The sequence below is a fragment of the Schistocerca gregaria genome, unplaced genomic scaffold (genome assembly GCF_023897955.1).
Source record: "Schistocerca gregaria isolate iqSchGreg1 unplaced genomic scaffold, iqSchGreg1.2 ptg000599l, whole genome shotgun sequence".
Lineage (NCBI taxonomy): Eukaryota > Metazoa > Arthropoda > Insecta > Orthoptera > Acrididae > Schistocerca > Schistocerca gregaria.
In genome coordinates, this window is record NW_026061988.1 from 90,189 (window position 1) to 110,771 (window position 20,583).

Below are 20,583 nucleotides of genomic sequence, written 5' to 3' on the forward strand. Positions count from 1 at the left end.
CAAGGTAGACAAAAAACAGATAAGTGTGTGTATTTACGAATTATACAAATTGCCTGATTCAAAAACGTCTTCAGTCTCCATGTTGTCGGAGGCGACCAAGTCTTTTTCCGATAGAAACACAGACGTACTGAATTCTGAATAGAGCTAGACGAGGTATCGCTGTCCAATGGCCAGTTTGCTCAAAGGGTGTAAAAGCACAACGCTGCGACCAACGGCTTCCAGTTCTTGTTTTTTCAATAAAACCCACGATTGTGCTTTTTTCCGTACACCGGTCGTACAACAGGCGTCTATTTTCGGAGGCGCGCGCAACTGCTTTACGGAGCTCAGGCGCGTTTCGTCCGTCCGGGCGCACTTGGTCCGCGCAGTTGCGAGGGCTGGATATGCGAAGCGTATGTATAGAGAGAGTGACGCCGCGAATAATTTTTTTTCATGCACGACTCTGAGATCTGCTAACGCGCGCGTGGAAAGGGTCGAAGAAGTCTGCTGAAGACGGAGAAGATGACGCGGCGTCTAAGGAATCGTCGCTAGAAAGGGTGATAAAACAGATCGAACAGACGTTTGGGAAGGGAACGGTCATGAAGCTGGAAGCCTCGACCAAGCCTTTAGGACCTGAAGATGTTATTTCGACAGGTTCTCTCTCTTTGGATCTTGCGCTCGGCATAGGCGGTCTCCCTCGAGGTCGCATTACGGAAATTTTTGGTCCAGAATCTTCAGGAAAGACGACGCTCGCTCTGCACTGTATTGCGTCTGCTCAGGCCAATGGAGGACAGTGCGTCTTTGTCGACGCCGAACACGCGTTGGACGTTAATTGGGCGAGGAAGCTCGGCATCAAAACAGAGACGTTGTTGGTGGCGCAGCCAGATTCTGGGGAGCAAGCACTCGAAATCGTAGACACGTTGGTCCAGACAGGTCAGATAGACGTGATTGTGCTCGATAGCGTTGCCGCCCTCGTTCCCAGACTGGAATTGGAAGGCGACATGGGTTCGCTGCAGATTGGAGCCCAGGCTCGTTTGATGTCTCAGGCGATGCGCAAATTGGCAGGATCGTTGAAAAAAAACAAGACTCTTTTAATTTTTTTAAATCAAATCCGCATGAAAGTCGGCGTTATGTTCGGAAATCCGGAAACGACTTCTGGAGGAAACGCTCTTAAATACTATGCTTCGATACGACTCGACATACGACGCACTGGCAGCGTCAAAAAGGGCGATTTAATCACCGCGAACCAAATCCGGGTCAAGGTAGCCAAGAACAAGCTGGCACCGCCCTATCGACAAGCGGAATTCGACATTGAATTCGATCGAGGGATATCTAAAGTTGGAGAGCTGGTGGATTTAGGAATTAAAACCGGAATTTTGGAAAAGACCGGGTCTTGGTACGCTCTCGTGTCCGACGGGTCTCAACTAGGTCAAGGACGTGAAAAGGTGAAACAGCATCTGCTGGAAAACCCGAGTGTAGCCACGGAGTTGGAAAAGATGATAAGAGAAAAGGTCATTCAAGAAGAAGAAGAAACGGGCGGACTCAGCGCCGCCCTGTCGCCAGAAATGGAAGTACCGTTTATAGGCGATGGCCACGACGACGATGACAGCGCCTGTAAACAGGAATGAGCACCGTGTTTCGAAAAACCGTTTTTAACCGTCACCCTATCGCTTGTGTATTTTTTTTAATTGCAGGTTTCGTGATTGCACGAGTGGGCGCCTTGGCGCATCCATCCGGCCTCCGCTCCGCCCTCACCCGTCAATGCGATTTCCCGCATCTGAGGGACGGGGCGGGCTACTGGCAGAGACGCTCCGAGCGGTCTTTTCGAGCAGTTTGAAAATTTTTGCTGTCAAAAAATGTCGCGCGAATTTTTGTTCTCTGAAGGGGGGAGACTTATTTTGTGCGACGCAGAATTTGAAGTCACTCATCTCAAAGTCCAGAGCCGTCGAAGCCTCGGCGTTTCGACCGTGCTGGACGCGTGGTGCATTTTGTACGCCGGGGCTGCGCTCGGAGCGGCGTGTCGCGAGGAGGGTGTGTGCGCGCGCCCAGCGTTTCGCTCGTCGACAGGCCGAGAGAACGAGTTGTTTCGCGCCCTCGAAGCTCGCGGCACAAGGGCCCGAGCGAAGGCCGCACGGCGCCGACCGAAAGGCCCCGCAGGGTTTTCAGACGACTATGAATAACATGCACACGGAACATCTTATGTGTGAGCGTAGGTCTTTACGTGCGATGCAGAAGAGAGAGGTGAGGAGTTTCTTGGTTGTCGCGCGGCACCCAGTTCTAGAGCCGGGTCAATTTAGGAGGTGCCAAAAAAATTTTTTATACAGATTTTTGACCCCTTGGAAACAATCAAACGGGTTATGTTTTTTGGAAGAAGCGGTTTGGGTCGCTTTTTGCAACATGGTTCGCGTTGCGCGCTTTCATCGGTACGTCGTCTGTTTCGTGTCGGGAGACCCCGAGGGAAGAAATGATGTAAATCAAGACACAGACCTGTTCTTAGAAAATACCGTGCAGACGTATTCTTATTTCTGATCATATATACATACATATCGTAATACATTTTTTTTGAAAACGAGTTTGTATTAACTTTTTCGCTTGTTTCAAGAATGCTTCCTGGAGCAAACAGACTGGGTCTTTGAAGCCTTTTGGCCGTCGTTTTTACGTCAAGGTCGCCAATGTGAAATCAGCTAAAATTCAAGCGGCACCGAAGTTGACGCCATTGAATACGGCGCTTCGGTCGTTTTATCTCAAAGTTCATCCGGACTTGTTCGCTGCTCATCCGGAGGCTCAGGGTGTCAACGAGAACTCCTTTAAGCTACTCACCGAATACCTGGACCTTTACAAGAACGAGAACGACTCGGAGAAACCCTTCAACCTCGTGTTCTACCTGCGCGCGCCAGAAAGTCCGTCGAACGAGCTGTCGGTCGTTAGGTCGAGTCTGCGCCTTCCCGGGCAGCACGCAAGCATCATGGTCAGAGAGGAAATTCTCAAGAACAATCTATCGAGGCTGTTTCGAAGTTGCGGCTACTACGAAGACTTTGACGTAACTGGATACGGGTCGTCTAAGAACAAGCTTCGGATGGCCAGAGGCACCGAAGTTTCACTTATTTGTCTGATTTTGGCCGCTTCGTCTCGACTTAAATTGGGTTGCACAAAAAAACCGTCCGCGGACACAAAGACCGAGACTTTGAAGAACGAGCTGAGGGCTGAAAACGATCTCGTCAAGCAGTCTATTCTCAAAATTGTGGACGTGAAGCTTTCGCTGGAAGTTCCGGCTGTTCTATTCAAAACGCCTTTGATGCGTCTTAGGAAGCTGAATGAATGGCTCGAAAGGCTGAATTTGGCTCTCACACAGCTGCGTGAATCTGGATCTCTTTCTGAAACAGAGTTGAAGGGAAAGACGATCACTTTCGGGTACAATCGACACGGGTGCTATTCTGAAGCGTCTGGCGTCATTTATCTGGACGTCAATCAGGGCATAGACGTCTGGATGGCGATTCTGGCCAAGGCCGATAACCTGTCTCGAACCCGCCAAAAAAACCAACTCGATCACATCCGAAAAATCGAAAAAAAAATTTGCAGTCTTGTTGGCGTATCACACATAGAAGCCAGTCTCAGCATCATCCTCAAGAACCAGGCCGACTATATAGAGTTCCTTGAAAAGTGGCAATCTGCCTGTCTGGCGCAGCCCGATTCTTGGCGCGGTCCCCCGACGCTGAAGAAGTTGACAATTAGGTTTATTGAGCACATCACCGACTCTTCGTCCATCGAAGCGCTCCATGGGACCGCACATCTTCCCCTCGGCATCTCCACCGACGAAATTAAACGCACGCTCATAGAGGATGGACCCAGACTCGTCTCCCAACATGACCACTTCATTCGGACGCTGAACGATCTCAAAAAACGGTACAAGCTCAACGACATCCTTCTGGACCCCCAAATCAACAGCGAAATGGTAGTACAGTGCGTCAACCGACTCTCAGATGGGTACAAGATTCTGAGGGAATATCTCTCCGAAATGAGTATCTGCATATCGAACGAATATGGGTTCAACGAAGATACGAAAATAATGTTTATAAAATGGGATTTTCTTCTTTGAATCCCCCCGATCCTGCTGGGACTTGTCAGAAACTTCCGTAGCGCGGGTCGCCCGTCGATACCCCAACGTGTATCATGAATCACTCTTTTTCCTCTTAGAAAAGGGGCTCGCGTTTCGTCGTCGTTTTTCAATCCTCCCCCTTCGTGCTGTTTTTTGTCGTGTCAGAAAAAACGAGCAATAGCCAATCGAAGAACACAAATCTCGCATTTTTGCAACGCTCCAGAACTCGTCCATCGGTCCCGCCTCCCCGCGTCTTCACAGGCAAGAAGAAAGGGCGCAACCATGTACGCGTTGCGCGCGGTTTTTCTTCTCCATAGGAGAGAAAAAAAAAGAGAGGGGGGGAATAAGACACACTTCTCCTCTCTAGTTACTCCCAACATACAAAAGCCTATGCATTTCACTCTTTTACGAATACAAATTTCAGGAAAGCGCGTGGACCTCTCACTTTCTCCGCGAGAGTCTCTTTCGTCAAAGTATCACCAATTTCTCTGTCTGTTAGGTCACGCCGTCGGGTATTCGGGCGTTCACTGCCGCTCAGGTAGCTCTTTAAGACCAGATGGAGCACTGCTCGAACACTCTTTGCACAAGTCACCCTCAACCGCGTCCTTGCGTGAGCACGCCTTCTCGTCGGATGAAGGCGATCGACTACGAAAATCACGGTCGGCGATGTCGGGCGGCAGCAGGTCGATTCTTATATATTCTCTCAAAGTCGTAAGAACCGGAGCTTCACTCTGCGAATCCGACGATTTCTCGAGACCAGATGACGTATCGGACGATCCGCTTTCATATCCTTCCTTTTTTTTTGGGGCGCCTCCGTGAAGAATCTCTCTGAGAGTCCTAATTTCTGTGAGCAAGCGGTCCGCTTTCCATAGTTCTAACTCGGAAGAAGTCTTGTTCACCATTGCGGGGCACGTCCTAGTCAGGTGAATCAGCTGCTCTTCTTTGAACTGCTCTAAATCAAGGCCGCATGTAACGTCGTCATTTACGGTTGGAAGAACAGGGTCGTCGCGATCGACTGCCAGCTTCGGCTGTTTGTCCAAACTTCGGCCCTTCTGAATCGCATTCCCAGCGGCCGACTTTTTGTGTCCCCCAATTCTAGACGGTGCGCTGTTGGTCAGCTTGTCATAGTGCATCACCTGCTGTAGAGGATCCGTGTATCTACCTAGTCGCATCGTTCCTATCCCTGGACTACGCAAGTAAGGATATTAAGGATAGCGATGGACATCGCAAAAGCGAAATGCAGCATAATAATACTTTGACACTTTTGATATATAAAGCTGTACTTGGCCATACTTTGAGTTATCCAAATTCGGCAGATTTTTCAGTCTCGAGTATTCTGTAAAAAAAAACAAAAAAACAAGATGGTTCAAAAGCGCGCACGGCCAATGGCCGCATACGTGCTAGAGAACACAACCGCCGCATCAGTCCCCAATCGATATCTTTGAGGTGCCTTTTTTTTTGATTTTGTGTTTTTTTTCTCTGAGCACACCGCTCATACCTGCCCCCTACGGGCGACGTGGGCCCGACCGACAGAACAGCGCCGTTCCCCATACGATAGGAAAATTTTTTTTTTTGCCCTGATGTATATCACACACATTTGCGCCGCCCTTGCCCGTCTCCTTTCATTTATTTTTTAGTACCATCGCAATGGGAAATGCACTTATCAACTGGATAAAATCCTTGTTCTGGAGGCAAGAGATGGAACTGACGCTTGTGGGACTGCAAAATAGCGGAAAAAGCACACTAGTCAATAGCATTGCCGTATGCTATTATTCTCACCTTGTTTCTCTCTTCCTCTCTAGCATTTTCCTAGAGCACAAAACTCACTTCTTGATCGTCGATCCTCTGCACTAGACCGGAACTTTTGAAGACATGGCCCCGACCGTGGGTTTCAATATGAAAAAAGTGACCAAAGGCAACGTGTCGATAAAAATGTGGGATATCGGTGGACAGCAAAAATTTCGCAGTATGTGGGAACGATACTGCCGAGGCGTGAATGCAATTGTGTATGTATTTTGTGCGCACTCTTTGGAACAAATCCTGTATTTTTTTAACGAAATGTGTACCGAAAACCTGTCTATTTCGGTGTAGATTTGTAGTGGACTCCGCTGATTTGGATAGGATTCCACAGGCGAGAAAAGAACTGCATCTGCTGGTCAACAAATCTCAGCTATCCGATATACCTCTTCTCGTTCTTGGAAACAAAAACGACCTACAAGGCGCGCTCAGTCTTGACAACCTGATTAAGGAAATGTACGCTCGTGCACAAGGATTTTTGAACGCTTCATGCTTGAACACAGGTACTTCAATGCTAGTTTGGGTCGATCTCTCTCACCCCGATATACGTGCATTTTTAGGGATTTGACGAGCATCAAAGGAAGAGAAGTTTGTTGCTATTCTATATCTGCAAAAAATGTGGTGAATATTGACATCACTTTGGATTGGCTTATAAAGCATGCGGACCAAAATCGAGGCAACTGATCAAGTTTTCTTCAATTACACAGAGTTTGCGTACAGGTGGTGTATATATATATATAGGCGGTGTCCTATTAGCCGCCTATCACAGATTGTCCTCAGCAGAAATAAAGAAAAAGTGGCGCCGAGCATATGCGAGAAAAGGTTTGTCATTTTTCACTGCGAGGGAAATAGAGTTTACGCGGAGAACGTGCTGCGGAGAAAGATAAAAATTATTGCGCGAACACGGATGCGACTCATACATTTGGCTATAACAACCAGCAAGTCTCTTTGTACACACGCCATTGCTGCATCGTTGTGTACAGCCCCGTCAAGTAACTACCGTTTTTTTTTTGCACAGCCGTCACCATGGGCATGGAGAATCTTTCAGGATACGCCAACGGGTATATTTTTGTGTATACAATGGTCGGCCGTGTGACAGGCCTATACACACGATAACGGATATATTTCTGCATACACAACAGCCAGTCGTATAACGTCCTTTGCCTCTTTACATAGTCGTTGCTGTCGACGGGACGCTTTTGAATTTCGCTGGAACCATTTACATGTTATTTTGAGCTCGTTATTCCTTCTAAGGGTTCTCTTTTTTGCATAGCTAGTTGTATTTTATTGGCGAGGACACGATCTCGTTTCATGATGAAGTTGAACACCTTTCCCGTGTTTCCTGCACGTGCAGTACGTCCAATTCTGTGGATATAGTCGATGATATTTAGAGGGAAATCAAACAAAATGACAAACTTCGTTCCCTGGAGGTCCAAGCCGCGGCTGGCTACGTCCGTACAAACCATAATTGGTCTTGTACCTGATATGTACAAATTGTAATTGATAGCTCGTAGGTCGGCCGGAACCGACCCGTGGTAGCACAACGACTTGAAGTTTGATTCTATGAGCAATCGGTCGACATAGCGACAAGAAGCGATTGTATTACAGAAGATCATGATGCGTTCTCCCAAGGGTACTATGCTTTTCAATATAGACAGAAGACGCTTTTTCTTATCGCCCGATACGTCAATCCACTGCTGATCTAATTGACTAGCCACTTTGTGGAGAGAAGGAGACACTATAAGCTTCGATTTCGTAGACTGAACGTCAAAACAGCTCAAAACATCTTTGGTCAATGTGGCGCCCACATAGATAAATTGTGCACTGGACTTTGTCGTATCAAGTCTTTTCCTAATCGCCGATAAAATCCCGGACACATCCTTCGAAAATCCAGCTTCATTCGACATCATTGTATCCGCCTCATCTATAATAAGATACTTGACTTTCGAAAAATAAATTCTTTTTCTTTCCCAATGTTCCATCAACGTTCCCGGCGTTGCCGTAACCACATCAATTGAACCATTCAGCATCCTCTTCCGCGTCCGAACGCAACATTCTCCACCCACAATCGTCTCACATCGAAGCTTCAGCCAATGCGACAAACTCTTGACTACTCCGCCAATCTGGACACTCAACTCTCGACTTGGCGCTAATACCACCACCCTCGGACGACTCTTCGCGGTGGGAACGTTACCATCCGCCTCCTCTTCTTTGACTAGCTGCAAAACAGGCAGCAAATACGCTAACGTCTTCCCTGTACCCGTCTGATCGGCCAGCACCAAATTCTCGTATTTTTTGGAAAGTACCGCCGAAATGGCCAATTCTTGGACCAAGGTGGGCTTTTGGATTTTCACTGCCGAGAGTGCCTTTTGCAGCGCTTGGTTTATTTTTAGCTGTTCAAATGACTTGTCGCTCCAGAATAACTCATCCGATGCTTTGAGGTACTGATTTTTTGTCTCTGGCAATTTTAGCAGTTCTTTTTTCTTTGTCCTATTTTCCAACTTGATATATCCTGTTGAGTAACGCCTATTCGACAAGAAACTCAGATTCGGGAGAATATCGGTCGCAGCCGAACATCCCGAAGGTCGACGCGATATCCAAAACCTCAATGAACCGCTCTCCGTTAGAACATGTAACATAACACAGTTCTCCTCATAGAAACAATAGGGCCAAAATTCGAACAAAAAAAAATAAATTTTTTTTTCTCTTGATTCAAGAGTATATTTACAATCTCTTCAAACTACTGTTCTTTGGACGCCTGGGCAAGAGAGAATTCTTCTGGGTTGAATTCGGTTCAAAAGAAATGTTGTTTGCCGAAGTGTCGTTTTCTTTCGTCGTCACTTCTTTCAACTTATCCTCCTTCTCAGCCGTAGACGTCAATTGTTCCCATTTGATCTTTTTGGCGTGTATAGACGTCATGAGACGAGCGTGTCTACAGTAATCTTCATACTTTTCTAACAACAATCGGCCTGCTTCTTCGTTCAGAGCAGATTCCGGATTTGGGTGAATTAACAAACACTTGACAGTGAGCAGGACATGTCGGATTCCCATAGTCTGATTCCAGTCTTTTTTGAGTGTATCAACACATATTTCACCCGATGACGAAACATTTGGGTGAAAAATTTTTGTTACGAACACGCCTGAAAAGAAAGTGAGATTCGCAGAATTTCGAGCAACATTGTTTAGGTATAACTATATCGACCGGTACCTTTTGGTGGAGCGGAAGGGAAATCACTTCCTAAGTAAAGCTTGATTTTCCAGACACCACCTTCGAAAGGGGTCCCTTCTACAAATAGAAATGAGTTTTTTTTTTGAATAGAAACGGTCAAAAACGAGAGAGAGGCGTACCAGGACCATGAATGTATGTGATGATATCAGAAATATCGCCCTCGTTGACCTGGACATGAATGTCCTGTAACTTATTCTTAGATAGATCACGTAGTTCAACGATTACGCGCTTGAGAGATGCAGCCGAAAGCATTTCCTGAAATATGGTCGATACGAAAAAGTTAAAAGAAGATAAAGTAGAACAGAACATGTGAATCCTCTTCCGTACTATATATCTAGTAAAGACCGGTTTGATAAATTACAAAATCAAATGACTGCGCCAACAGACAGATGAGAATAAGTGAAAAAAGTTCAACCAAGAAAAAACGGTTAAATGCTATATACATTATATATGTGTATTTTTTTTCTGCAAATATAGAGTTGTCGGGTAGTGCACAGGCAAATCAGTGATCCCCGGGAATCAATAAAAACCTTCAATATAACTGAACCAATGCCTACCATAAAGACAATCATCAATAAAATATTCCACTATATTTAATCAAATCTAACGGTTATAACAGCTAAGTTAGTTTAGATTTTTTTTCTATCGCTCTCTTTCCAAAATAGTTTGGGCTAAATCAATAAGGCCCTCTTTGAATGGCGATTCTGCTAAATCGGAAATTGCAGCTACCGCCTTTTTGCAATGCTGTCGTGCTAGCTCCTTAGTTTTTTGAATACCTTGACTTTTTGTCACTATATCGTGTATCTTTTTTTATAGAGAAATAACGTTATTCAAATTGATGAAAAAAGTAGTATTTTTTAAACCTGCGCGTACTTTCTTTAAATCTTGAGAGCACAAAGTCCGTTCCACCAACACATCTCTGAGTTCAGGTCTCTCCTCGGCAGCAAATAAAGCAGGTGCCGTCACGAATCCCATCCTAAGATCCTTGAGTACTGGCTTTCCTAATAAATTTTCGTCTCCAACGTAATCCAATACATCGTCGATCAATTGAAATGCCAATCCAATATGCTTTCCATATTGACCGGCGCGTGTTGCCAGGTCACTGTCATGTTCCCCTAGTATAGCCACACTCAGACATCCATTCTCAAGCAGTGAAGCTGTTTTTTTGTATGTTTTCTTACATACGCACAAATCCGCCAGCAGCAAAAACGTCATCATCAATTCACTGTTTAAAATATCCACGAATACACCTATGGATTATGTGTATGAAGAAACATGAACGTACTTGCATATAATATTCAAAATCCAAGATATGTTTTTTCTGAGCTTTCAATTGCATGATTTCTCCTTCCACCAGTTCTGCAATTACACTGGACATGTGTCGAAGCACATCAAAGTCTTGTAATCCAGCCAGTGCTATCGAAACTTTGGCAAATATAAAATCTCCACACAAAATTGACACTTTATTTCCAAATACAGAATTGATAGACTGAACATTTCTTCTTGTGGTCGCCTCATCAACCACGTCATCGTGGATCAGACTTGCAGTATGTATCATCTCCACAATTTCAGCCAATTCCTTTTGTCGCTTAGACATTAGTCCATTTGTTTTGCTTCCGGCCTTGACGGTTCAATCACTGTTAGAGAATGGCCGTATATGCGATGTTCTTGAACAGCATATAATATACGCGTATGTTCGAAGGACAAGAAGAATAATTTTTAAAAAAATCCTGCTGCAGAAAGTAAAGTCGCACCTGGCCTTCATCCATCTTGTGATGTTCCAATGCTCTACTCATAAGTGCGATGATGACAGGTCTGATTTTCTTGCCCTTTTTTTTTCGAATAAGTGTCAGCATGGCTGTGCAAAGAGGAATTTGGTACAAAAAAACAAATCAGTGTAAATGATACACACAGACTATAGCCCTACTTCAAAATTAAAGTAGCGGTAAGCCGCTATTTCAAAGATCGGATTTACAGATGCAAGCTTGAGCTGAATGTTTTGGTTCATGTCTCTTATTTCTGACTCGACGAGTTTCCAAGGTGTAGTCTTTGAATATTCTATACATCGATGTTGATCAACGTTTTTCTGCGGTGATGAAATAGAATTGGCCGAGATGTCAAGTTTTTCTGGAATGTCAGCTCCTTTATTTAGTTTTTCAACGACGACGTAATATAGTTGGGACTGTCGTGTTCCTAGTAATGATATCTATGCAGCGAAGAAAAAGAAGTCAATCAATACTTTTCAGCGCACAAAACAATTCTAATAATGATTCATCGTCAAGGGCTGAATTTAAATTTGCTTAAATTTTGGAGCTTCGCATTATACAAGGCATCTATAGCACACAAACAACATCTACGAACAATTTGTTCGGAGCATGCAATCCTGCCATAAAATGACAAAGTCGGTTTGCGATAGATAGGTCTGAACCTTTGACCAACAGTATTCATGGTAACTGCTGACAGCCGTCGACAGCCGAACTTGGAGAAACGAAGCATGCTGAAAAGGTTCGGTAAAAATGAGATCAGACACAGCAAAACCGAATTTCCATGTGAAAAAAAAGATCGAAAAAAAGTTTTTCATAGAGATTTTCAAAAAGCAAGAGACTTAAAACTCCTATTGTTACCTTCGCCGACGCCTGCTCTGATAAAAGTGTTGCCAGTGCGCGTATCAACATTCATCGCCATTTTTGATCGCACAAAAACTTGTCCGTGTCAAGAGCGAGAGCAAATGGATCCTTTGTTAATTTCTGGACTTTCCAAATAACGCGTTTTGAATGGTGTATTATGGCGCCTGAAAATCTATGCGAAATTTAGGCATAAATTTTTTCGACATCACCTTGAGAAAGAAACAAAACGCCGTTCTTCATTCGACCTATTCCTGCATCGAGTGAACGTGATCCAGCTCCGACAGTGTTTCTGATCCCAGTTCTGTCTCCCTTAAGGATTCGGAGGTATTCTGCTTTTGTCAATTGATGCTTTTTAGGCTTCTTCTTTTTGACCAAATTTCCAGCTTCGGCGTCTAGTCGTCTCTGCTCAGCCTCCTTCATAGCTGATCTGGCTCTTCTCTGTTTCAGCATCTTCAACGGCATAGGGCCCTGTTTTGGTCCCTTGGATCCCATAGCCATCAGTTCTTCTTGGTGTGAGCGTCTGATTGATTTTTTCTTGGTTACGGAGGCAGTGACCATGTCGCAGATCGCCTTTCTAGACATCCAGATAGTTCCTGGGGGCTTTTTTGAAGCAGGATCATCTGAAGTCTTCTGGGCGGCTCGCAGAGGGGCGAAAAGGCTCGAAGGGGCTTTCTGCAAAAAAAAAAAATTGTGAGGAAAATAAAATAAGAGACTCTTCAGACGCTCACGTGTTTTTGCTTAGGCTTCTCCATCGACGATTATCGTACTTTCATAGCCGCACCAAATTCTCAGATCACAAAATGTTTGAACAAACACAAGTGTCTGATACACAAATGTCAGAGCCCTAAAATCATAAAAAATCGAAAAAAAAATTATTCGTCGTCTCGAGTCTTTGAGGGTAAGGATGGAACAGGTACATTTTCAAAAGCAGTTCTAATTCTAGACATGCATATGCAAGCTTGATAAAAGATAGTACATAGGTTGGAGACTAACGGATGGTCATTTTTACTTGTTGATTTTGGATTGACGGCAAGCATGATATGTCATTGAAAGTACAAGATCCAGAAATTCATAAATTGGCTGTGGAAGAATGGGATCGTCAACAATCTGGACTTGAACTAATAGCTTCCGAGGTAACATACATTTTTTACATTTTCTCTTTTTTTTTTAACTTGAAACTCATTCCGAACTATAGAATTTCACTTCTGCGGCCGTCATGCAAGCGCTTGCTACTTGTTTCACGAACAAGTACAGCGAAGGTTTGCCCGGAAGTCGATATTATGGAGGAAATGAGGTTATTGATCGAGTCGAAAGGTTGACGCAACAGCGTTGCCTCGAGGCATTTGGATTAGATGCTCAACATTGGGGAGTTAACGTCCAACCTTATTCTGGCTCTTCTGCTAACTTTGAAGCGTACAATGCACTTTTGAAGCCTCATCAAAGAATCATGGGTTTAGACTTGCCGTCAGGTGGACATTTGACCCACGGATATCAGACGGCGACAAAAAAAGTTTCAGCTACGTCGATTTATTTTGAATCGATGCCTTATCAAGTATCTCCTGAAACAGGATACCTCGACCTTGATCAGCTCGCCACCAACGCTCGTTTGTTTCACCCGAATTTGATTATCGTCGGTGCTTCGGCGTATCCGAGGGATTTTGACTATAAACGATTTCGTGAAATTGCAGATGAACATCATGCTTATTTGCTTTGTGACATGGCGCATATTGCCGGAATTGTCGCGGCCAAAGAATGCAATTCTCCATTCGAATGGTGTGATGTTGTCACCACAACGACACACAAAACTCTTAGAGGACCTCGTGCTGGTTTGATTTTCTTCAGACGCGGGCCAAAAATTGTTAGCTATTCGCCTCTTCAATACAGCAGCAGCGAGGTCTATGACTTAGAAGCCAAAGTGAACGGCAGTGTCTTTCCGGCGTTGCAAGGTGGCCCCCACGAAAACACCATCGCGGCTGTTGCCGTGGCCATGAAAGAGGTGGCGTCTTTAGAGTTCAAGCGTTACATTCGTCAAGTAAAACTTAATGCGAAGGCGCTAGCTGAATCGCTCAAGGCTCTGGGATACTGCCTGGTCACAGGTGGGACTGACAATCATCTTTTACTATGGGACCTTCGTCCCCACGGCATAACCGGATCAAAAATGGAGAAGTTGTACGACAAGATTTGTATATCCGTCAACAAAAATACCGTCCATGGTGACGTGAGTGCATTTTCTCCCGGAGGCGTCCGTTTGGGAACCCCAGCTCTCACTACTCGTGGCCTTGTTGAAAAAGATTTCGAATTTATCGCGACATTCCTGGATCGAGGAGTCAAAATCGCTCTTCGTATTCAGAACACCGTTGGGAAAAAGCTGTCGGACTTTGAGGCCGCTCTCAAAGAGGATCCAGAACTCACCCAACTGAAACAAGACGTCCAAACGTACGCCAGACAGTTCAAATTACCTGGCATACGGCAGCTATAACTGCAAAACATGTAATAAATAAAGCGTAAAAAAATACAAATTTAAGAAATCGCAGGTACACAATTTGCCATTTGTGTTGCTACTATTGACAAACGTTTCGCCCTTAAATTTTGTGTGGAGGCAGACGTCTAGGAGGTTGAATCCGTACAATCATACACATATAGTGTGGTGAAGTGTATAGCACAAAACTCACTCATTCCGAGTTTCATTCATTCTATGGTTTCAGCATGGGTCTGTCAAACAGTAGGCAAAGGTATCATGGGGATTTGGAGCTGCTCCAAGATGCGCCCAATCAACACCAGAATAACGGTGATGAGAGCAATACTAACAGATTGAACGTTCGAATGAACGCGACTGCTATCGATGAAAATGACAGCTTTTTCGACAATTTGAGTGGCATTCTCAATGCCAGCGCCCCTGGACAGGGGTCCACTGATGTCCTCAGTGGGAGAGATGCCTACTTGTTTTGGATAAATCGTGTGGTTGGGTCAGCGCCTCGAATTATGAAGACCAAGACCGTTCTGAGTAGAGTGGCGATAAACAAGTCGTCGATTAGACTCATAAGGAGGGCGAACACTCCCTCTATGTACGACGTCGAATTCACGTTTGACGCAACCACGGATTGTGTGGTGAGTGTTGCCTATTGCGTAGAAGAAGTCAGAAAGGAAGGACGGTATGTTCTTTTGTGTATCCACGAGAGAAAAAAAAAAGATGACTAACATGTGAGTGGATAAAGTTTACGGTATGTGAGTCTTCAATCTGGAAACTGTCTAGAGGTGCCAAGCTCTGATGAAATGTCAGATGGCAATGGGGGTTCGGAAAAAAAGGAACTCATGTATAGCTCAGCGGGAGTTGACAGAGCTACATTTTCCCCTAATTTAAATCAGAGCTTTAGTACTGCTGGAATGCAGGGACTGGATATATCCTTTTGTGTGCAAAGTACGCTTTACCACAGTCTAGAAGGAGAAAAATCACAGATTTGTCGAGAAGAAAATGCCTCTATGCAAAGTTCTTTAAAAGAAGAAGAAATTAATAGCTTGTCTGGATTGATGGCGAGTTCGAAAGTTCCAGAAGGAGAAAGCGCGTCGACGGCTGTTCTGGAGCAAGCGACTAACACGGAACATGATGGTGATCCCTCAGATGGAAAAAGAATCATTCCAGTCGTCATTGTCATAGAACCTGTATATTCAGTCAAAGAACCAAATTCACTCAACATCTTCAAAAAAAAAATCCCTAGAGATACCATTTCATCTGAAATCATTTTATTGGAACTGAGCAAGAACAATCCGAACTACGACTGCCACATCGCCCAACAGAAAATATTTGTTAACGGTTTCGTATATAATGTTCATGATGTGTATGGAATCGAACAGAGTTTATATACTACCGAAGAAAAAGTCCTGGACAGTACTTACACAGGGCCAGATGAATGTGTTATCTGTCTCGGCGAGCATCGTAATACGCTCGTCCTTCCCTGCAGACACCTATGTCTGTGCGAAGATTGCGCTGAGACAATAACATACCATAGTACGAAGTGCCCTATCTGCCGCGGTCCACTGCGACTGCTATTAAGGATTGAATTCAATGACGAAAACGGAACAGGAAAAGAATACAAATCCACGCCAGCTTCTCGAGCTATGAAGTGAGACTCTAAGACTCGTTGATAGCCCTTCTTTTTTTTTGTACATATACGACAAATGTGAGTGATAAGGTGAGTCTCGGTCAGGGACAGAAACATGAATGAATCTTTTTTATTTTGTACGCATAAAGGCAGAATTTTTGAAACTCCTTGAATCTTGCTTAGGCAGGAGGACTTTAGGACTTCTTCAATCCTGCTTGCCCGGGAGGAAGCGCCCGATGTGAGAGGACTTGACGGCGCATTTGAACTTCCTGTAATAAGGGGCAGCCTGGGGGTGGCTCCCGATACGGCGATCAGCGTGCTCAGTCCACCACAAAACAGATGATCGGGTGTAGGCTGAATAGGCGTATCTGACATTGATCCATAAGAAGTATAGAAGGATGGCGGATATTCCATTTTTGAATATCGAGAATATCAGCACGACAAGGATGAGGGGCTCGGCGAGGGCGGTGCGTTTCAAGACGCAGTCTCTGTTGCGTAGAATTTTAGAAGTGACACTGCTGACTTGCGGTGGAAATCTGGTGTTGAACGTTTTAGGGATTTGAGTGACAAGATCTGACGTCTGTATAAGGCCATAGATCAAAGGGATGAACAAAGTTGCTGGCAATTTTTGTTAGTTTTTTTTTTCGGGCAGGTAAATTGATATGGTACACATACGCCACATAGAGAGACGGCTGATCCAGAAGACTAAATTGAACAGGAGCATGTGGGCATCTTCGTTCGCCAGGATTCTGATTGGAATGTTTCCAGATGTGTCCTGAAGAATAGAAAAGACCAGTAAAATTGCATGGAATAGAGATGAGCTGAGGATGGCTACTCGATAAGAACAAAAGCGAATGGGATATCTTCGAGTTAAGCCTATGAGCAAGAAAGACAATATAAAAATTCCATATAAAGATATCGTAAGTGGGACCAATATCTTCTGCAGCCCATATTGAGACCCGATAGGGGGAATATAAGAGGAAGAGGGTGGACTCGAGATATTGGGGGGAGTCTGAGTCTCAGTTGTCTTTTTAGAAGAAGATGGTTCTATAGACGACTCGCTGGCAGTGCCGCCTTCATTCTCGTTTGAAGAGGATGTGGCGTTCACGCTGTCACTCTGCAAAGAAAGAGAGGATTAAAAAAAAAGTTAAACCTCTAATAAGGTGATACAAGCACATCGACCGAGCAAATTAGGAACAGCGCGGTAGGACTTAGAGAACTTACGTGCTCTGACTCAGTTGCTGGTTTATCCATTCTGGCAGTTCTGAAGAAGTAACTCTCTCGACACAAAACGTCAAATATATAATATTTTTTTTTACACAGATTATTGTAGACCTGAATCACATTTTATTGAACATATCCTTACTGTTGCTCGCGGTACGTGCGTGCACTATTTGCCTGTTTAATGAGCGGATCCAGCGATTCTGCGAACTCATTTTTTGTGTGCGAAGCCTGCTTTTTGCTTCGTCTGGCTGAGGTTTCTCTGCTGGGCGATAACTGAACGCTTCTCACTTGAGTCTAGAAGGGAAGTGTAGAATTTGAAAAATGAATACCTGTTATATTCGAAGCGAATTTGAATCAACAATAAACCGTAGTCGAATTTTTAGCACAAACTTTCTTTTCCCTGATTACGGAATGTTCATTTGGGGAATTTAACCTTGGGGATCAGAGCTGAAAAAAAATCTCTTTCGTCTACAAAGCTTGTTCGTAGAGCGTTTATACCGCGATTTCTGTTTTTGAAATGCACATTCTTTTCCCTGAGGTACACTGTTTTTCTACCGAGTTTTATTTGGTCTTTTCCTTGCTGGGCGAGTCTGGACTGGGCGAAAAAAGATGGCGCACAATCATCAAAATTGAGCACAGGACATAATAAATTGCAGCATATAACAAAGGTGTTTGAAGTATGAACCAAGGGGGGTAGTCGTAGGTGATGGTGATTTCTTCATCTGACGAATAAGTAGATAACGGCGTTCTCTTGATGACAGCGATCCACATTTGTGAAAACATTTGTTTTCGGGTTTCGTAGGTGACTACATAATTTTCTGGATGGCAACTGGGTGCAACGTTCACGTTGAATGCGCCTTTCGGAAGCACGACGTTCATGACCGCTTTATTGATTTGGGCTACTGGATAGTACACAGGAATGAACTTCAATTTGAGAGTTACCTTGATGGGCCAAGAGCCGCTGATTGATGCGATTTCATTTAAGGGCGAGTCGTAAGATGTGTAAAACATGGTTTTCCATCCGCCGAACAGTGGATATCTCATTACGAGCATTAGCCGGTCCTCTTCGTGGACGAACGAATGAATTTTTCCCAGGACGTCTCCATACTTGGGATTAATAGCGTGATCGGCCAATTGCTGAACGTCCAATATCGGTAGTCCCCCGAATGGGTCTGATTCTTGTCGGAGACGCGAGAACGCGCCTTTGATCTTAGGCGTTAGATTTTCTATAGAGACGGTGTTATTGATGACAGTGTTGATCCAGTGAGAGACTTTGACCGTCCTCTCCAAATGCGAGAAAGATACCAATGAGTGGTTGCTCCAAAATTTGAGGGACAAATTAGTTTGTGTGAAAGAGCTCAACTTGTACTGAGTATCTAGTGTTACAGTAAAACTCTGGGAGTCAAACTGGTATGGCACGGAAGCGTTGATTTCCTCCAGTTTGCCTTTCAGATGAATGCGCATGTTAAGAATCTCCGTCTTGTATGGCGAAAAAAGAGTGGAAGATCCATTGTGTTGGACGAGGAAACTGTGGCTGGTTTGAGGAATAGAAGATTGGACCGGTGTAATGGACTTGCGGGTGAGCATTTTGACTATAAGAGACGTTGACTGGTCCTGCTCTAGTGGCGGGTCTAGGATGATGGAATACATATAAACGCTAAAGGAGGAAATTATTAGTCGAGGGGCGAGGCAAGCGACCTGCCGAGACTACAGCGCTCGTATCGGAAAGGCAGCATCTCGCATATTTGGACGACGAGTGACGAGACACAACATCGTCAAGGTGAAGCACTGCGATGGAACGGCTCTTTTTTAGAACGAAAAAATTTTTTTAAGACATACTCTTTGATGATTTTGTCATTCTTTTTAACGTGTTTCGGGTTGGTTTTGTACTCCAAAAACTGGCCATTAGACTCCACCGAAAAATTGCATACATTTTTATGCATTTGATCTTGCATAGAAATGTTGTAGACTTCTAATTTTTCTTTTTTCCCGTTGAGGACGTCAATATGTATATAGTGCTGAGCCACTGTTTGACCCAAATCCAGCTCATATTCGACTAAAGTGTTCGAGGGGTTTTTCTGGCATTGCACGCTGAGACAAGTAAAGAAACATGCGATAAAAAAGAAGGAGATCGGAAGCGTTGAAACCCTGTTCATTTGGGACGAGCAAACGAAAGTTTGCGCCAGAACGAGATAAAATCACCGGAAGGAACAGGATTAGCTAAAATGAGCTGTCTGAATAGCAAAAGAGTTTAAAATTTTTTTTGAATTTAGATGTACTAGAAAAATGGAATTTTATGTAGAAGAGGTATAACAGACGGGCACGTCACCATTTGTTGCCAGTGTGTTTGTGTGCTAGCGCTCTGCACAGGTCGAGTCGTTACCGCGGCCTAGACCGAAAGAGATCGAATCGATCCTCGGTACAGACATTTCAGCCTTCGTTCTCCGTCGAGTTGCTGCAGTTCAAGCTTCGCCCGAATTTGTGTGATACGCTTCTTCTCTCTCTCATTAAGCGCGCGCCCTTTCGGAGTCTCTCTGGTCGGCAGAAAAGGCCTACCAGGAAATAGCCTTCCTTTTGCCCGCAAAAAGCGAAAGGCCCGAGAGAGCGATTTTCAATTGCAGCAACACACATACATGCTTATAGTTGTGTATACAAAGCACGACGACAAAGAATTTTTTGTGAGACGACGTCGTCTCCTGCGGGGAATTTGAGCTTCGGCCCCTTCTCGCCAGACGGGCGTCGATGTTTCGTCCGCGACAACCGAAATCGCACGAAACTGGCAGTAACGGGCGATGATGTTTATTTTGCGTGTTTCTCTACAGCCCGTTGCATCGTTCTCTGTAGAAGGACGTGTGACTCGCGCGGTAGACGGTCATTGAGTGTGCGCTGAGGCCACAGAAAATGTGACAGGGTTGTAGGAACAGAGGCGTCTGACTGAGGTGCGAAAGGAAGTTAGTGAGAGCGCATCCAAAGAGGGCGTTGTCAATGGTTTTTGTCCTTCCAGTAACACCGAGAATGGCTATCTTGTTGTGTCAATTGAGATTGGATGCAAGAGTTTACAGAAGAATGCTTTTGCGAAGAATTCACAAACGCAATTTAACGCCGTTAATTTATATCTTGACATTCGAGATACTGTTTCAAAAAGCAAGGCGCGCGATAAGAGCGGAAGTCTTCTTCGTCACTTTCCTCGGTAGGAGAATGAGGCGGGTTGGACGCCGACTGACGTTTGAGGTCTTCATATGGTCGTTCGCACATTTCTTCTTTTGCGTCTGTGTTTAGGAGACGCTTCATCAAGGAGGGGACGGATAATACGGTGTCATTCTTCGTGCTATAGTGTTGAGACAGGATCATGTTTTTGCTGCTGGCGTTTCTTTTTCTGATTTCATGCAGTATGTCGGGAAAGTCAAAAATCAAGGCCATTTTCGAACTAATGAAAACCTGAGAAAATCTAAAAGAGAGTCAGTGTCATCCACAGTCACCGGCGCTTTTGGGCGAAAGGGAAAAAGTACATTCAGGGTTTTTTGTAAGTTCCAA

General features: G+C 44.6%; 8 protein-coding genes across 11 annotated transcripts; 5 read left to right on the plus strand and 3 right to left on the minus strand.

Annotated features, from left to right (window-relative positions):
- The first annotated feature begins 11 nt into the window (after positions 1–11).
- LOC126316755 (protein RecA-like) lies at positions 12–1,713 on the plus strand. The gene has a single exon (XM_049992851.1). It carries the CDS (start codon positions 576–578, stop codon positions 1,602–1,604), a length of 1,029 nt encoding a protein of 342 aa, XP_049848808.1. The 5' UTR covers positions 12–575; the 3' UTR covers positions 1,605–1,713.
- A 152-nt stretch (positions 1,714–1,865) lies between these two features.
- On the plus strand, positions 1,866–4,073 carry LOC126316747 (T-cell activation inhibitor, mitochondrial-like). The gene is made up of 2 exons (XM_049992842.1): positions 1,866–2,399; positions 2,579–4,073. Exons 1-2 carry the CDS (start codon positions 2,334–2,336, stop codon positions 4,070–4,072), a joined length of 1,560 nt encoding a protein of 519 aa, XP_049848799.1. The 5' UTR covers positions 1,866–2,333; the 3' UTR covers position 4,073.
- Positions 4,074–5,309: 1,236 nt separating this feature from the next.
- Positions 5,310–6,734, plus strand: LOC126316826 (ADP-ribosylation factor-like protein 8). Its single transcript, XM_049992921.1, has 5 exons — positions 5,310–5,410; positions 5,710–5,833; positions 5,927–6,078; positions 6,164–6,325; positions 6,430–6,734. The coding sequence occupies exons 1-5, from the start codon at positions 5,310–5,312 to the stop codon at positions 6,551–6,553; spliced, it is 663 nt and encodes a 220-aa protein (XP_049848878.1). The 3' UTR covers positions 6,554–6,734.
- A 277-nt stretch (positions 6,735–7,011) lies between these two features.
- Positions 7,012–12,391, minus strand: LOC126316748 (uncharacterized). 3 transcript variants are annotated; one of them, XM_049992845.1, is made up of 9 exons: positions 11,460–12,391; positions 11,026–11,304; positions 10,853–10,927; positions 10,384–10,719; positions 9,972–10,274; positions 9,426–9,902; positions 9,218–9,353; positions 9,078–9,155; positions 8,609–9,009 (listed from the first exon to the last, which is right to left on the minus strand). In XM_049992845.1, the coding sequence occupies exons 1-6, from the start codon at positions 11,592–11,594 to the stop codon at positions 9,741–9,743; spliced, it is 1,290 nt and encodes a 429-aa protein (XP_049848802.1). In that variant the 5' UTR covers positions 11,595–12,391; the 3' UTR covers positions 8,609–9,009; positions 9,078–9,155; positions 9,218–9,353; positions 9,426–9,740. The 3 variants fall into 3 exon arrangements, with proteins under 3 accessions (XP_049848801.1, XP_049848800.1, XP_049848802.1); XM_049992844.1 differs by lacking the exons at positions 9,972–10,274; positions 10,384–10,719; positions 10,853–10,927; positions 11,026–11,304; positions 11,460–12,391 and having other exon boundaries at positions 7,012–9,009; positions 9,426–9,471; positions 9,542–9,706; XM_049992843.1 differs by lacking the exons at positions 9,972–10,274; positions 10,384–10,719; positions 10,853–10,927; positions 11,026–11,304; positions 11,460–12,391 and having other exon boundaries at positions 7,012–9,009; positions 9,426–9,706.
- A 178-nt stretch (positions 12,392–12,569) lies between these two features.
- LOC126316752 (serine hydroxymethyltransferase 2-like) lies at positions 12,570–14,253 on the plus strand. Its single transcript, XM_049992847.1, has 3 exons — positions 12,570–12,638; positions 12,760–12,858; positions 12,921–14,253. The coding sequence occupies exons 1-3, from the start codon at positions 12,630–12,632 to the stop codon at positions 14,202–14,204; spliced, it is 1,392 nt and encodes a 463-aa protein (XP_049848804.1). The 5' UTR covers positions 12,570–12,629; the 3' UTR covers positions 14,205–14,253.
- Positions 14,254–14,273: 20 nt separating this feature from the next.
- LOC126316754 (uncharacterized) lies at positions 14,274–15,914 on the plus strand. 2 transcript variants are annotated; one of them, XM_049992850.1, is made up of 3 exons: positions 14,315–14,457; positions 14,581–14,877; positions 14,941–15,850. In XM_049992850.1, the coding sequence occupies exons 1-3, from the start codon at positions 14,432–14,434 to the stop codon at positions 15,848–15,850; spliced, it is 1,233 nt and encodes a 410-aa protein (XP_049848807.1). In that variant the 5' UTR covers positions 14,315–14,431. The 2 variants fall into 2 exon arrangements, with proteins under 2 accessions (XP_049848806.1, XP_049848807.1); XM_049992849.1 differs by having other exon boundaries at positions 14,274–14,877; positions 14,941–15,914.
- Positions 15,909–17,126, minus strand: LOC126316757 (uncharacterized). The gene is made up of 3 exons (XM_049992852.1): positions 17,050–17,126; positions 16,501–16,942; positions 15,909–16,443 (listed from the first exon to the last, which is right to left on the minus strand). Exons 1-3 carry the CDS (start codon positions 17,077–17,079, stop codon positions 16,031–16,033), a joined length of 885 nt encoding a protein of 294 aa, XP_049848809.1. The 5' UTR covers positions 17,080–17,126; the 3' UTR covers positions 15,909–16,030.
- Positions 17,127–17,322: 196 nt separating this feature from the next.
- Positions 17,323–19,269, minus strand: LOC126316751 (dolichyl-diphosphooligosaccharide--protein glycosyltransferase subunit 1-like). The gene is made up of 2 exons (XM_049992846.1): positions 18,889–19,269; positions 17,323–18,706 (listed from the first exon to the last, which is right to left on the minus strand). The coding sequence occupies exons 1-2, from the start codon at positions 19,203–19,205 to the stop codon at positions 17,611–17,613; spliced, it is 1,413 nt and encodes a 470-aa protein (XP_049848803.1). The 5' UTR covers positions 19,206–19,269; the 3' UTR covers positions 17,323–17,610.
- Between the last annotated feature and the right edge of the window lie 1,314 nt (positions 19,270–20,583).

Bases quoted from the DNA above. Each gene is read 5' to 3' on its own strand.
- LOC126316754 (XM_049992849.1), top strand. From the start codon at position 14,432: ATGGGTCTGTCAAACAGTAGGCAAAGGTATCATGGGGATTTGGAGCTG. The intron at 14,878-14,940 runs GTATGTTCTTTT...GAGTGGATAAAG, and splicing joins GAAGTCAGAAAGGAAGGACG to TTTACGGTATGTGAGTCTTC.
- LOC126316826 (XM_049992921.1), top strand. From the start codon at position 5,310: ATGCAGCATAATAATACTTTGACACTTTTGATATATAAAGCTGTACTT. The intron at 5,834-5,926 runs GTATGCTATTAT...CCTCTGCACTAG, and splicing joins CACTAGTCAATAGCATTGCC to ACCGGAACTTTTGAAGACAT. The intron at 6,079-6,163 runs GTATGTATTTTG...ATTTCGGTGTAG, and splicing joins CGAGGCGTGAATGCAATTGT to ATTTGTAGTGGACTCCGCTG.
- LOC126316752 (XM_049992847.1), top strand. The intron at 12,859-12,920 runs GTAACATACATT...TCCGAACTATAG, and splicing joins TTGAACTAATAGCTTCCGAG to AATTTCACTTCTGCGGCCGT.
- LOC126316757 (XM_049992852.1), bottom strand. From the start codon at position 17,079: ATGGATAAACCAGCAACTGAGTCAGAGCAC. The intron at 16,943-17,049 runs GTAAGTTCTCTA...CTTTCTTTGCAG, and splicing joins CAGCAACTGAGTCAGAGCAC to AGTGACAGCGTGAACGCCAC. The intron at 16,444-16,500 runs GTATGTGTACCA...AAAAATTGCCAG, and splicing joins CAGCCGTCTCTCTATGTGGC to CAACTTTGTTCATCCCTTTG.
- LOC126316751 (XM_049992846.1), bottom strand. From the start codon at position 19,205: ATGAACAGGGTTTCAACGCTTCCGATCTCCTTCTTTTTTATCGCATGT. The intron at 18,707-18,888 runs GTATGTCTTAAA...TTCCTCCTTTAG, and splicing joins AATGACAAAATCATCAAAGA to CGTTTATATGTATTCCATCA.
- LOC126316747 (XM_049992842.1), top strand. From the start codon at position 2,334: ATGTTTTTTGGAAGAAGCGGTTTGGGTCGCTTTTTGCAACATGGTTCG. The intron at 2,400-2,578 runs GTACGTCGTCTG...GCTTGTTTCAAG, and splicing joins CGCGTTGCGCGCTTTCATCG to AATGCTTCCTGGAGCAAACA.
- LOC126316755 (XM_049992851.1), top strand. From the start codon at position 576: ATGAAGCTGGAAGCCTCGACCAAGCCTTTAGGACCTGAAGATGTTATT.
- LOC126316748 (XM_049992844.1), bottom strand. From the start codon at position 8,508: ATGTTACATGTTCTAACGGAGAGCGGTTCATTGAGGTTTTGGATATCG.